The 13976-nt window shown below is 40.3% G+C and overlaps 1 protein-coding gene across 1 annotated transcript; it reads left to right on the top strand.

Moving 5' to 3' along the window:
- The first annotated feature begins 8746 nt into the window (after positions 1-8746).
- On the top strand, positions 8747-13812 carry serpinh1a (serpin peptidase inhibitor, clade H (heat shock protein 47), member 1a). Its single transcript, XM_085363316.1, has 5 exons — positions 8747-8897; positions 10990-11613; positions 11701-11799; positions 12674-12906; positions 12987-13812. Exons 2-5 carry the CDS (start codon positions 11016-11018, stop codon positions 13287-13289), a joined length of 1233 nt encoding a protein of 410 aa, XP_085219442.1. The 5' UTR covers positions 8747-8897; positions 10990-11015; the 3' UTR covers positions 13290-13812.
- The last annotated feature ends 164 nt before the right edge of the window (positions 13813-13976 follow it).

Raw genomic sequence — 13976 nt, 5'->3', positions numbered from 1 at the left:
AAGCACCAGTACCACTAGCAAGAAAACAGTCCCAGATTATACTGATGCTTCTTTCGTGGTTGGCACACATAGCAACGTAAAACTCAGAGTTCACAGTGGACAGTTACACTGGTGTTCAGACAGTTTCCGGTCCATTGCATGCATAAACTAATTGCTTCTCATCTGAGGAGATGGTTTGGGTCTTTTTCCAGGCCTTAGCAAAGCTATGGCACATCTGAATGTCTTGCACTTATGTATAATTGTCTGTCTGATGGAGCCATTATTTAGAAATGGCTCCGTCAGACCTTCCAAACTTGTGTAGATCTTCACTGAGTTTCTTGGACTTTCCCTTTGCTCTGAGTATTGGTCAGTTCAATAAGTTCAAAAGACCAAAACCAATTCTTTTTATGATGACAAAGAGCATTAACTACTATTAACCAGTAGGTTAATAGGCGTTGTGGAGAAATTAAGAGATTAGATTAGAGATTATATTATAGATTCATGCTTTACAGTCATTCCAGGAAAGAGCTGTTCAACAAAGCCGCAAATTACCATGACATTCATGTCCATGATGAGTCTGTGTAAACTTCTCAGCAACTGTATGTGGAGCTGGAGCCAGCATAATACCCCCCCCCATTAAACTATACTTGTTGAGTAATGAAAGTGTCTTACGCTAAGGACTGTGAGCTGTGTATTCAGGGCTTCTCAGTGTTTAAGTGTGAATATTTGTCTACCATTTACTGCTAATTTAAAACTATAAACAGTATTTAAAGAGGAAATTGTTCACATATCTCTGTCCTTTTATTGCTGCCTGGCTATTACATGGAAACTCCCAGGCCTGAAGAAGGCTTGCGCTGGCAGATTTCCAGCATTCATAATCTCACCCTGTCCTCAGACAAGGGCCAACTGGAGCTGAAATCACAGTGGGCTTATTCCAGCCAGGTTAGCCTATTGTCTGTCTGCGTCACCGTGGTGCTATCATCACAGAGCTGTGGTCATTAAACTAAGGACGGCCTACATCGGTCAGATTCTGGGTGCAGTTTCTCAGTGAGTTCACCCTCCTTTAGAGAGAAAATATTTCCTCATAGTTTTGGACACCATTCAGACACCTCTCACAGTTATCAGGAATATGGGGGAAAATTATATAATAATTTGTAACTGATGTTCAAAAATTTTCCATAACTCCTTGCATTTTATTTATGGTTTAGGGTTTCCACCCATGATGGCTTGGACCTCTGAGGGTTGAAGGACAGAATTACTATACTTTCTCTTCTCATATTCACCCACATACTGTATGTGACATAGGTATAAACGGGGCATAAGGAAATAAAACTTTGCTGGCAAGAAGTGGTGCCTCAGTACGTGCGCTAAAAGGGAAAACTGTTTCTGACACAAGCAGCAGTGATGTGGGAACAGAAAACTAAGCCACGGTGAAAGCAACAAAAACTGCACATCTTCTAATGTCCACTTACAGCTCAGTTATTCAATACTGCTTTTTTTTTTTTTTTCTTTTTTACAGCTGTCTCCACTAATTCAAGTCACCGCGCTGGGCCTCTCTTACTTAGTTTGTGGTGTTGGTGCCATTTGGAACATTTTTAATGTAATTATATAACAAATAATATATCAAAGGGGTTCACTTTGGAAAAGTTAAGTAACCAAAAGTAGTGATTAGTCTGTTACTTAGCACTAATTAGCAGGTACCTTCATCTTATGAATTCAGGTCACGAGCCGTTTGTGATAACTCAGCCCTCCAACATCTTTTTTTTTTTAAATTATCAAATAAAAAGAAAAAGAAAAGCTGATAACACCGAGGCTTCAAAACCTGTAATAAAAAAACGTCCCATGTCACAGTCCAACGTTTATAAAGAGTCTATGGGCTGATGTCTGGCTTAAAGCACTGTGGTCTGATATTTCTGACCAAGCTAATCATTGCAAAGAACAAATGCCATGCTCAGCAGAACAAAAGATATCCTAACAGAGCTCCAACAAAAGGTAGAGTCGGTGCAACCAAAGTAAAGTAGCCTGATGACAGACAGAATTGTGAGCATATCACATGCAGTTCACTCTGACACTGCATACGTGGAAACACATTTTCACTTGATTTAAAACAGAGACCAACACTGATGAGCAGCCTCACCTGAATTCTGCTATTACTCTGTTTTCAGGGGTGTTTCACCGTTTGCTTTGACACTTATTGGACAGACTTTTTATTTTATATTTTATGTATTTATCTATTCATCTATTTTTTTAAAACCTAAAAATTGCTGTTTTGTGACACGACACAAGATAAAAGCAGTAATCTCAATAGATATGAAACGTTCAAAGGTCTGGAGCCAGGCAACAGGTAACGTAGTCCCGCAATAATGACTTTAACCATCGTTCAAGGGGAAACAAAAGACAGCTTTGAATACTCCTTCAGTTAAATGTTTGCAGTGAAAGTTTGACTAAAGTTTGAGTAAAAACAGTGTGAACAAGCACACAACAACAGTCCTGACTAGTAAATGTAAATTCTGATGAAACTGCATTGACTCACTACTAGTTATTTTCACTAGTTAAATGATAATTAGGAGTGCAGTGTGGTTTATGACATTGTCTATAGAAAATGGGCTGTAATGAGTCATCAGTATTAGCTCATTACAGCAGCTGCATCCTGCTGATACTTACAGCAGCAGGTGCTGTGCTGCTGGACTCGCTGGTCTAATATGTTATTAAATATTAATGAAACTTCTCTTGTTTCTTTTAACTTCTGTTACATATTACTGTGTGTCACAGTGTGTCCATTGTTTCAGGACAGCACAAGCCTGGAAACGTCTCATTTTAAATCTGTAATGCACCCGGGTCCTTCTATCATCAGCTCTCCTTCTCGCCAGCCTTTCAGATGGCTTTGGGCGAATTTTCTCCCATGCACATTCCCTTCACCTGAGAGGACTTTACTCCTCTCTTTGCTTTGTTGCCAGCTTCTAGAAGTAGCTTGGTTACTTTCTGGAAGCCTGTGAGGCCACAGGTTGTCTGTTGAGTTGGACACATGCGCTCATTGAATAACAATACAATAATCCACTAAATCTCAATCCACCAACTGCCACAGAGCCACTACCATATCTGCCTATTATTAGCCCTTTATCTCGGTCACTGTTTCCTTTTTTTAAGCTTCCATTCTTCACTCCTTCATGAAATTTATATATGCATTCATTAATAATACTCTAATCTTTCAGTGGGTTTTGCCCAAAATAGAATTTCCATTAGTGTCACATACATGTTATGCACTCAAAAGGAGGAGGAGTGGGGCAAGGGCTAGAAACAAAGCCTCTCTGGTAACCAGTGAGCTCTGATCATCAGGTGATCAGAAAAAACATCTTTTAGAGTGAGATCTAGTTCTCCTATCCAAGCAGCACCTGCTAGTCTCACGAGGCAGTCTTTAATTTGTTAAATGTGATTTAAATGTGACAAATAACGGAGGTAATGCTGCAGGATGGCCAGGATACACCGACAGATAAAAACTGATGGTCAGATATGTCTTCCACTCACATTTGGAAGCACAAAGAGAAAGAAACAGGTGCAATTAAAGTTTATGAAGTTCGATAGATGATGATGTTGTAACTTTAAAGCTTCACTTGGGAAAAATTAGCTTAACAGTTTTGTAATTTACAGTCTCACAACATTTACTAAACCTGGTCCAATGGCTTTCAAGAATTCAATTCAATTCAGTATGTAGCCCCAAATCACAACAACAGTCGCCTCACATTCTAAAGTCGCCTTATATTCGAAGGTAAAGACAGCACAACAACACAATTCAATGTTTCATACCTAATTCAATGTCAGTTAGACATGAATCTATTATTTTCACTGTTTATTAATCTGACATTCAGATCATTTAATCATTTTGTCCATGAAAGTCTTTAAAAGGCTATAATACTTCCAGTTCTATTAAAGTAATGCGCCATAACTGGGACGCTGGGATCAGCATTCAAAGAAAGAAAGTAATTATTCAGTTATCCAAATAGTTTGAAAGTATTCACCTGTGGACTTCTGGCTCTAGCCTGTCAATTCATTACAGTTTACTCGATTAATATCACGCACATACTGTATGTTCATCTTTAGCTGCCTCATCTGCCATTTATCTGTGCCTATGTCGAAATTACACGAAATTAACATAAGCATGTATTGGAAAAATAGATTATTTGTGGGGGGCAAACGGGACAGATCACTCAATTTAGTGTCAACAACTGATCGCACAACAGAAACAAAGCGATGCAAGTGACAGTTCTGAGGAGCAGTCACTTGGCTTACACGACAATAATCCCATAAAGCGCACAAACACTCACCTCGTCTTCACTACAGGCTGTTTTTCACTGGCACTGCTGGAAAAGTCTCAGTCCCTCTGTTAGTTAGTCAGTATTTCCATGGATGCTGACATAACGCCGTCTCTTCGCAGTTTATGGATCCACACAAGACTTTCAGGTTACTTTGAGTGGCAGTGTGAGAGACGCAGCGGCATCAGTGTGTTTTATATCCGGACAAGAGAGCTAATGGAGAAAGGAGAGGGGAAAAAACAACCCTTGTAATAAATGGAAGGCTTGCCTCTGCTTGGATACAGATGCACCTACATTAGCGTTCATAGCAGAGTGAATACTAACTGTAATCCCTGTGACACTCCGTGGGCGGAACTGTGGCCCACACTGCAAGAAACATCCTGTCTCCGCAGTTTTTACACCTGACCAATGCACGGCAGCACCTGTTGAAATGTGGGGTATTTCTTGCAGTGGGGTAACTTCTCTCTCTCTGTCGGGTAAGTGGACCTGAGCAGCACTTTCACTCTGAGTGGGTCTGGAGATCCCGGTCAGTGGATCCCAGTGAGAAATTTGCTGCACATTTTTGGGCAACTGATAGCCCAAAATGCTAATGCTAAAAGCCAAATGTGCTGGATATAAAAATCCTCTTATCTGAACAACAATTAGGTCCATAATCTGTTGGACAAAGTTTTACAGTGTCTGTAGTTTTCCCTCTGTGCATCACTGCTGTGGATTTTAAATGAAACAATCAAGATGCGAATAAAGTTCAGGTTTTCGGTTTTAATTCAAGGGGGTTTACTGAAATAATACCTTATATGTAATATAAATATATAGTGTATGTCTTATATATAAAACACCTTTGGAATTTACATTTTACAAATGAAATAAATCTGAGATTTTTAAATCCACAGTAATGAATTTAATTTTTTATTTCTCTCAAAATTTAAACTGAAAACTATCCAAATAGTCCTTCGTTCCAAGCTGAGAAGGCTTCAGATTGAGTTTTCTTTTAGTGCAGACTTTCCATAAATATGACAAGAAATACTTTGTAATGATGCAAAAATCAAACTATGTAAAAATATTCTCTTCAATAATTTCAGAGGACTTTAAGACTACAAGCTTTAGGATTATTGTTCACAATGTGTGGCTACAAATGTGCATCTTTACTTCTTCTCTGCACACAAAAACAAAGCAAAATGTAACACATTAGAATTTGCTGAGGGCAGAGGGAGATGCAGAAGGGGACGACAAAGTATCTTGAATCAACCAAGATGCACACATTTGGTTACTGGGAGAGATCATCGGACAAAGAGGAAAAATGTGACAGGAATTATCTCACATTTCTCAGGGAGTTGAGGGACATTTGCACATTTAAAGTGTGGGTGGAGATCTCAGGAAAGGAGGCTCAAGATAAGAGCTCATAGTGAGAGAAATGACTTAATTAAACCTCTGCAGGGGAGGGTTCTGAGGTTGCCAAGGAGGGAAGCGTGACATCAGGCTCATGGAAATGTCCACGTTTCCTGGAATTTACCAGACAACAGGGTCAGGGTCGGGCGGCCGCCAGATCTCAGGCTCAAAGGATGACATGCAGGTGCAGAAGTAGGGAGTCATAATCATTCTTGTAATTGTACCATTTTTCCCCATCCCTGCTATTTTACCATTTGTAAAATTCCTGCTAAGACTGACTGTAAAACACACTGATAAAATGAGTTATCAGCAAAAACTAGAAAGTAACACGACATTTGCATCTGCATTACATTTCTCACATCATTCAGTTCCTTTTAAAGCCTTTTGTAAGTTTAAGTGTTCAGAAAAAGCTCTCAGCATAAAGAGACGCATGGAATGAAACACACCAGTACTCCTCTCTCCATTCTCCTTTCAGACTGTTCAAGCAATTGAAACGATTGTTGTAATATGAACATAATTATGTACACGGCCACAGAGGACTATGGCAGCAGTGCCTTACCTAAACACCTGGCAAAGCGGGAGAGGAGATGAGTAAAGTCTTGTAAGAGATCTGGCTATTCCAGGCCCAGCAGTCAGAGATTAACCCTTGGCTTTGGATAATTACATAAGATCCCTTTAATCCTTGGCAATTTAGCAGTGGCAATGAAGGTACCTCAGCTAGAACTTCTTTGCACATGAAATGCACGCTCAGGTGCAGCGTTTTTAACCAAATGTTGAGGACGACAAGAACTTTATTGGAATGTGAACAAATGCCATGAGAGGGATTTTGTAAAGCCTGATATTTGTGATGCTTAAAACACACACATGAACACACACAAAAGAAAACCTACTACACGTTTTTGTGAATAGAAATGAATTAACAAAACTGTGCTGAGTAAGTGGTTGTAGTGGCAGTGACAGCAGGAACGCTTAATAAGAGGATTTATTTTCATCTCCTATCTATAACTAGCTCTTTGTTGGCCTCTAGTGGCCATGGAAAGTACAAGGACTGTCAATTTGAAATCTTTCTGCCGCCATTAGTCGTAACACATTCAATCCACAAGCGGAAGGTCACTGGTTTGATTCAAGCCAGAGACACAAATCCCCTTTAGGTTTGCATCAGTAACAGCATCTGGTATACAACTCTGCCAACTCAGAGTTTTGTCGTTATTATTATTATTATTACATTATTATTTCAACAGCTGTAACAAGAGAGTCTCTCAAACACGAGAAAGATACAGTTACTGTTATCCTGTCTTATTTGAATGGTAATAAAAATGATAGTTGCAAGGACTTTCTCAGCTTATGTATTTAAAATAGCAATGTTTTAATGAGAGTGATCTACCTATTGATATGACCGCGTCTCTCTGCAAACCATTCATATCGAAAAACGCTGCCAAGAAAGAACAGCGTGCTGTAAAAGCACAAGGAGAGTGTTATACCGGACGTGCTTCCACTGCTTCTGTAACTTCCTGCTGTCTGATCCACTTCTAAACACAGAAGTGGGAGTGTGAGAGTGCACATGACACGAGGAAGAAGGAAGGATTCATGGGGGAAAAAGCTACTCAGACAGTATGGGGCCTAAATACTGTTTTGACTACTGACACAGCTATCAGAAAGAATCAGATATGGTATTTAGTGAAGCTTGTTCTGAAAATCAGACCATCTCTGCAGATTTAATCTGACGGTATTGTGTACAGAGTTCACCACTTACAGCAATACTAAAGTGCAAACGCCTGCCAAACTACTTTCTGGACAGTCAGTCTTCTTATTGTGTAATATGTACCCGGCAGTTATATCTAGTTAATGTTGATTTTAGTTGCAGTTGTACTGCTTCACAGAACTTCCTGTTGTATTCAGTGGTGTTCTCCACATTCCGCTGCCCAGTGGTCTGTGCGGCTTTCAAATCATGCAACAGAGGAGGAAAGAACAGGATGAGGAAGAGAGAGAAAAAAAGTTGAGGGGGGGCAAATACTGAGATAATTATAAAGACAGTTAATTGCCACTATGGCAAAAACACCTGCGCTGGCAGGCATGTCGTTTTATCGTGAAGAAGAACAGTAATGAAGCTACCACATAAACAGGACTATATTTATGCATACTGGTTTCTTCAGCCAGACGCCTCTCTGTTACTGAAAGTGAAGGAAATTGCCGTCCCGGGTTTCCTCCGTGGCGTGAGCGATAAGCAGAGTTTTGTCCTTTCCTTCTAAGATTCCTAATTATTTAAAGTAACACTCAGGTATGCCATTCAGCGTGTTAGTACGAGCTCGGGAGCAGCTTGGGAGAACAAGAAAACAGAGACTGCTTTAGGTTGCCTTCCCAATCGACTCAAAGGTTTATTTGATACACAGCAGTTTATATAGAGGAAAAAAAGGTTCGTGTGTCAGCAAGTTCTCAGTTCAAACCAGTACAGACCAAATAAGGAAACGTCTTCCTGCCTTGTGAGCAAAGAAGTATCCTGTGTGTAGTTTATCAGTTCAGCTACAATTTATGATCATCCCAGCAAAATACACAGAATACAGAGTTCTTTCATTAGTGAATTCTGAAACAAACCACCTGGCCTTTAACGAGCCTTTTTCTAAGAGATAAGGAAGGGAGGATGGGAGTAAGGAAGTGGTCTCATCTCTGTGGTGTTTTCGACCTTGGGGTACCAGCTTGTGAGTCTTACACATTAATTCTTGGGTCAGAGAGAAAGAGAAAAACAACTAGTAGATGGACCTTATTGAGTAACAGTTTTCCTGTATAAAACAATCTTCTGTAAATGCTAACCGTGGTATCAAAATATCATAACAGAAAGTACAACATACATTATGCAGATTTTGTTAATGATTGGGAGGTCTTATACAGTTAGTCACGGGGAGTAACTTTAGTAGAGGTCATGAGATGGTAAGTTGAGTATTTAAGTGTTAACTGTTTGATTACTCTCCGTGAAATAAAGTTTTAGGCTTTAGGACCTGGGAGGGTGAGGATTCTTCACCCACTCATCCACATGGGCGGGACTGGCCTGGAAATCTGATTCCAGGGCAGAGATTTTCATGCTCTGGGGCCTGGGAAATCGTCTCATACACTTCTGTCTTTGCCATCAGATACTTTCACTTAATACCGGTCAGGTCAGTGCTGGGGGGATCTTTTTGTAAGCAGCTTGACGATAAACCTGCCGAGTTATTCAAAGGACCCAATAAGGTAAGATGAATGTGCTCGGAGCACGGGAAGCATGGAGAGGGAGGGAGAGAGTAGAGGGCGTCCATCAACTGGTGGGAAATGTCCAGGCATGTGAAAAGAGGCCAAAAAGTCTGTCTATCTTTAACATGGTTAAAGATTCCTTTACAGCCATGTAGTTCCTCCAAGTAGTGCGAAAGCAAAGCAACTGCTGCACATAACTAGAACTGCATGACAGTCCAGACTTTCAGGGAGTTGGCTACACCTTTTGACCTGATTTAATCTGTAACAAGGGACGCCTCTCCTTCTTTTATCTACATGTTTTAAATGCCAGTGTCATTCACACTGCAGGTCTTAATGCTCAATTCCGATTTTTTGATCAAATCCGATTTTTTTGTCTGCTCGTTCACACTACAAATAAAATGCGACAGCAAACGCTCTCTAGTGTGAACGCTCAAAGCGGCCGCATGCGCAAAAGAAGATGTCACACACAACGCGCTCTGTTTAGACCCAGAGCAACAGTATTGTTTGACTGATGGCCTTAATATAAAGACTTCGGTCTTCACGTTTCCCAATTTTTGCTTTAAGTTATTTTGTTATTTACATAATAATGTAAATAACCTAATAATGATCCTTATTGCCGTTTAAGAGAGGAGCGGTGCTTCAAAGGATAGCTGCAGATTTCTGTCAGAATCTGCAGATTATACAGTACAAATAAAATGTTTACGTTGTCTTCCCAACAGTTTCACTGACATCTACACTGGATGGCCAGGAAGCGTTCGCGATGTCTTCTCGGGCGCTTCTCTGGCGCTGATAATTGGCTTCAGTCTTGTGTCGGTGACGTAAAAGGCGGATTTAATGCGACTTGACCGTTCAAACAGCAGTCGCTTTCTAAAACATCGGATATGTATCGGATTCAGTACCACATACGAAAGTGACCCAGATCGGATTTGAAAATATCGGATTTGCGCCGTTCACACTGTCATAGCATGATCGGATATGGGTCGCATAGGGTCAAAAAATCGGATTTGATGCGCTTTCGCCTGCAGTGTGAACGTAGCTACGTCGCATTAAATCCGCCTTTTACGTCACCGACACAAGACTGAAGCCAATTATCAGCGCCCGAGAAGACATCGCGAACGCTTCCTAGCCATCCAGTGTAGATGTCAGTGAAACTGTTGGGAAGACAACGTTGGAGAAACGTAAACATTTTCTTTGTACTGTATAATCTGCAGATTCTGACAGAAATCTGCAACTATCCTTTGAAGCACCGCTCCTCTCTTAAACAGCAATAAGGATCATTATTAGGTTATTTACATTATTATGTAAATAACAAAATAACTTAAAGCAAAAATTGGGAAACGTGAAGACCGAAGTCTTTATATTAACGGCCATCAGTCAAACAATACTGTTTGTTCTTGGTCTAAACAGAGCGCGTTGTGTGTGACATCTTCTTTTGCGCATGCGGGCCGCTTTGAGCGTTCACACTAGAGCGCGTTTGCTGTCGCATTTTATTTGTAGTGTGAACGAGGAGACAAAAAAATCGGATTTGATCAAAAAATCGGAATTGAGCATTAAGACCTGCAGTGTGAACGTAGCCTAAGTCACATGTCCAGAAAAATGAACTGCTTGTGACCTGCTCAATTAGACTGATGTAAACATCTCTGAACTACATCTCTAAGTGGTGATATGCATAAAGCCTGTCCTCCCTAAAGTACACGTTCGCTCTATGTACATGAACTGCTCTAAAAAACGCGTCTTTTGCTGTAGGGGTGTGTCATGCGTCAGTGAGTGGCCACTTTTCCCTCACCACAAGTAACCAATGAGCATCAACCAGACTTAGTCCTCCATTAGAGAATGTTATGTATGTTAAGTTTTTTCCCACTCCCAAGTCATGAACAACTCAAATCTTGCTGACCAATGTGTTGGCTTAGACACAGTGCACCCTGAAGCTGCCTACGTGGCTGTTATACAAGTCATTGCTTGAGGTTTGCACAGAGAGCTGCTTTAAATGGCATGGGCTAAACCACACTTACTAGCCTACCACAGCTTGCATCTTCTAAATCTCAAGAGTAAACCCTAAGTATGTACTGTTTGTCTTCATGTCTTCTCTTAGGTTTTGTCTTTTAGTAACATTACACCATGTGGGCAACAAACCTCGTATCTCTCGTCCTTCTGACAACTGCAGCCTCGGCAGCAACCTCCACATCAAAAGACAAAGTGTTGAGTAACCATGCCACCATCCTGGCTGACAGCACTGCCAATTTGGCTTTCAGTGTCTACCAGAGCATGGTAAAAGACAAAAATGTAGAGAACATTATCATTTCCCCTGTCGTCGTGGCCTCCTCTCTGGGTCTTGTGGCTCTTGGGGGAAAGGCCTCCACTGCCTCTCAGGTAAAAACCATCCTGAATGTAGCTAAAGTTAAAGATGAGCATCTCCACCCCAGTTTGGCTGAGCTGCTCATAGAGTTGAGCGACCCAAAGACTCGCAACATCACCTGGAAGATTAGCAACCGCCTGTATGGACCCAGCTCTGTCACTTTTGTGGAAGACTTTGTCAAAAGCAGCAAAAAGCACTATAATTGTGAGCACTCAAAGATCAATTTCCGAGACAAGAAGAATGCTGTGAACTCCATCAACGAATGGGCAGCCAAGTCTACTGATGGCAAACTGCCTGAGGTGACCAAGAATGTAGAAAAGACTGATGGGGCGATGATCATCAGTGCCATGTTTTTCAAATGTGAGTGGATAAGGCTGTGTATACATGTAGTATTCTATACTGTTCCCTAAAAGACACCTAAAATTAACTGAATGTTTTTTCTCTCAGGTCACTGGGATGAGCAGTTCCATCATAAGATGGTGGATAACCGTGGATTCATGGTGTCACGTAGCTACACTGTTTCAGTACAGATGATGCATCGCACAGGTAGCTGGAGACATTCCTATCAGCTTGTTCAGAAACACAGTTTGAGACTAGGAATGGTAGAACATTTTGGGAAAATCGAAAAGTTACTGCTCCAGAGGATCACAGGGCTTGAAAAAGTAGCACCCGCAAACCCACAAACAATATAACTCCACTCTTTACATGTGCATGTTTCACTAGTGAATGAGGGAGTGACTAGGGACTCATTGCCTTGAATAGAGACATCAAGTCTCTGCCACAAAACTTCCGGTAGAAGGATTTTTAGCTAACATAGCTAAGCTAGCTTTCTGTTTAGTCTTTATGCCAAATTCAGCTAAAACATAAGTGCAGTGACCTATAAAATCAGTCTTTTTCGAAAAATGTGAAAGTATTTATAGGTACTACCATTACTGATACTACTACAACTTTAAGATCACAACACATGTTAATTAAACATAGATATTGATGAGTAAATCTGATATTTCTCACTACTGTTTACTGGGGAGATGAGTCCAAATAACTGCAATAATGTCTGGGGAAATATTATTATCATACTGTATCTGTAGGTAGGAACTTGATTCACAAAAAAAAAAAAAGATCATAACTCGCTGAATTTTCAACTCACTAGTAAATGGTTTGAGTAGTTACAAATGCTGGGCACAGTAAGATTATTTCTTCCCATTTATACAGAAACAATTTCCAGTATATACTATCTAGGGAGTTTGTAAAAACTGTGGTTAACAGCTGTGCATTTACCGGTTCAATATCCAACATTATGCAAAACTAAATATGAGTAATAAATGTAACACTTTCTTTTTTTGAAAACTGTAACCAGCAGAAATTTTAAGAGACTCTCATGGACAGATTGATGATATTTGTAATTAATTTGTTTCATCAGGTCTCTTTGGCTTCTATGATGACAAAGACAATAAGTTATCTATCCTGAGCATGCCTCTATCTCATAAGAAGTCCACTGTGGTATTCATCATGCCCTACCGTGTGGAACCTTTGGATAGACTGGAAAAGATGCTGACCAAGAAGCAGGTGGATAAATGGATTGGTTTGCTACAGGAGACAGCTATAGCTGTGTCTCTGCCCAAAGTCAGCATGGAAGTCAGTCATGATCTGCAGGTAAACAATTTAAGAGTTTGTGCCTTACCACAGAACACTCTTTTACATTGTCACTATAAACATTTCATGTTACTCCTCAGAAACACCTCCAGGAGCTGGGCCTGACCGAGGCTGTGGACAAATCTAAAGCTGACTTTTCCAACATCTCTGGGAAGAAGGACCTCTACTTGTCAAGTGTGTTCCACGCCTCTGCTTTGGAATGGGACACTGATGGAAATGAAATTGATACCAGTATCTTTGGCACAGACAAGCTGAAAAACCCTAAACTGTTCTACGCTGACCACCCCTTTATTTTCCTAGTAAAGGACCAGAAAACAAGCTCCATCTTGTTCATTGGCAGGATGGTCCGACCAAAGGGTGAAAAGATGAGAGATGAACTGTAACCATGTGTGTAAGTTAGATGTTTGGCTGTTATCATGAGTGTAGATTTTATACTGCAGCATGTTGAGAAATGAAGAGTACATCTGATACTATGTAAGAGCACTCTTTTATGTCACATGGCAACAACATTCCATAATACACAACTTAAACATTTGTCTTGTAATTACTGTATGAGGCGATGTGCACATCTTTGAATTTGGGACAGTTGTTAATATTTCAGTGTGTGTGTGTTTGTTTGTATGTTGGCATGTCACATTATGGACTGAATACTTACATTAAGTATGACATATTAAAGTTTTTGTTAAAGCACACTTTGTTTTAATAAAGTAGCAGTAACATCAGAATTTGTGCACGAAAAAGGTTTCTGGTGTCATTGAGTCTTAAAAAATTATGTAAAATGTGCACATCCTACAAGCTTCCTTACCTTTTTGTGTCCACTTGTCTTTGTTTGGAGTCACCCTGAATGCAGTTCGATTTGTGCGCACATGGTTTAGCAAAGCAAAATATGATTGAGCTGTTGTAAATGTCCGGTTTTTGCAATAAAAGTATAAAAAAAAGAACTAGCAGGTTTTATCCTTATTTTAGGATGCTGCCCTTTACTTTGTGACCTAAATAACGTCTGGTTTGCTTGTCAAGAGTAGGAATTTGGCCTTAGGCGAGCAGAGTTTTAGTAGGATATAACAACTGGA

The sequence above is a fragment of the Diplotaxodon limnothrissa genome, linkage group LG10 (genome assembly GCF_057381915.1).
Source record: "Diplotaxodon limnothrissa isolate DT_005_m linkage group LG10, D_limnothrissa_male_GT1.1, whole genome shotgun sequence".
In the NCBI taxonomy this organism is placed as follows: Eukaryota; Metazoa; Chordata; class Actinopteri; order Cichliformes; family Cichlidae; genus Diplotaxodon; species Diplotaxodon limnothrissa.
Note: the sequence above shows the minus strand (reverse complement) of the source record. Positions and strands in the feature narration are given on the sequence as shown.